The sequence below is a fragment of the Diceros bicornis genome, chromosome 31 (assembly GCF_020826845.1).
Source record: "Diceros bicornis minor isolate mBicDic1 chromosome 31, mDicBic1.mat.cur, whole genome shotgun sequence".
Classification (NCBI taxonomy): domain Eukaryota; kingdom Metazoa; phylum Chordata; class Mammalia; order Perissodactyla; family Rhinocerotidae; genus Diceros; species Diceros bicornis.
Window position 1 is genome coordinate 21694790 of NC_080770.1, and position 1409 is coordinate 21696198.

The window sequence follows — 1409 nt, forward strand, 5'->3', positions numbered from 1 at the left end:
ATGTGTATATGTGTGTGCCCATATATCTGAGAATGATTTCAGTAAGGAGCAAAGAGATGACACAGTTTTTCTGCATGTGTGGGAACTGCACAGGTGGAGGTATGACTATGATCTTTATCTAAAAATGTCTAGGAATAGAAAGACACTAATAAAATAAAACAAAACATTTTTATCATAACTTCTTGATTTGGAGGCAATGAACACCATTCTTAATTTCTTTCAATTTAATGGTTAGTGTGAAAAACATATTTTACTAATACACCCAATTTTACCAAACACTCTTTTCATTGCCTCTTTTACATCTTTGTTCCTTAAACTGTAGATGACGGGATTCAGCATGGGAATCACAATGGTGTAAAATATTGACACTATCATGTCATGGTCCAAAGAGTAGCTGGAACTTGTTCCCACATACGTGGAGAAGATTGTTCCATAATAAATTGACACTCCAGTTAGGTGAGAACCACAAGTAGAAAAGACTTTTCGTCTCCCTTCAGGAGAATGCATCCTCAGAATGGCCACCAGAATGAAACCATAGGAGACCAGGACAATCAGGATAGTGACTGTCTCAATAACGCCCGTAAAGTAGGAGAGTAGAAGCTGGTTTGTGTGAGTGTCAGAACAGGAAATGGCGAGGACAGGAGGGACGTCACACAAGACATGTCTAATTTCATTAGATGCACAGAAGGTTAGGGTAAATGTGGCCCCTGTGTGCACTGAAGCAGTCAGAATGCCACCACCATAGGAAGCAATGATGAGTGGCACATAGACCCTGGGTGACATGTTGACTGAATACAGCAGAGGGTTGCACATTGCTGCATAGCGATCGTATGCCATTGCGGACAAGAGAAAGCATTCTGTGGTCCCAAAAGTAACAGCGAGAAACATCTGTGCTGCACATCCCAGGAATAAAATAGCTTTATTCTTTGACATAAAATCTACTAACATATTTGGAGTAACTACTGAGGAGAGGCAGGCATCCACAGATGATAACACACTCAGAAAATAGTACATGGGGTTGTGAAGATGGGAATCCCCAATGACCAATACAACCAGTCCCAAATTTCCCATCAGAGTAAACATGTAAATTGCCAGAAACACAGAGAATAAGATGATTGGCAGTTCAAACTTGTCCGTGAAGCCCTTCAGTACAAATACAGTAACTTCAGTGCCATTCTTCATGTTGACACCTCATGTAACAAACTTGAAAATATTCCTAAAATTATAATTCATTTACTACAAAAAGAATAAATAATATTGTGACTCAGAGAAAGAGAACTATGTCCTCATATTTATTTCTTGGCAATGCATAATTTCCCAGCAGCATATCAGGACACAGTAACAGGAAGCTGGGTCAAAGGTTGATGCCTCTCACTACAGAATCAAATGGAAGATTTGAGTTTTCACTT

The 1409-nt window shown here is 39.4% G+C and overlaps 1 protein-coding gene across 1 annotated transcript; it reads right to left on the reverse strand.

Moving 5' to 3' along the window:
* Window positions 1-231: 231 nt before the first annotated feature.
* LOC131395817 (olfactory receptor 5T2-like) lies at window positions 232-1197 on the reverse strand. The gene has a single exon (XM_058527635.1). It carries the CDS (start codon window positions 1180-1182, stop codon window positions 232-234), a length of 951 nt encoding a protein of 316 aa, XP_058383618.1. The 5' UTR covers window positions 1183-1197.
* Window positions 1198-1409: the final 212 nt, after the last annotated feature.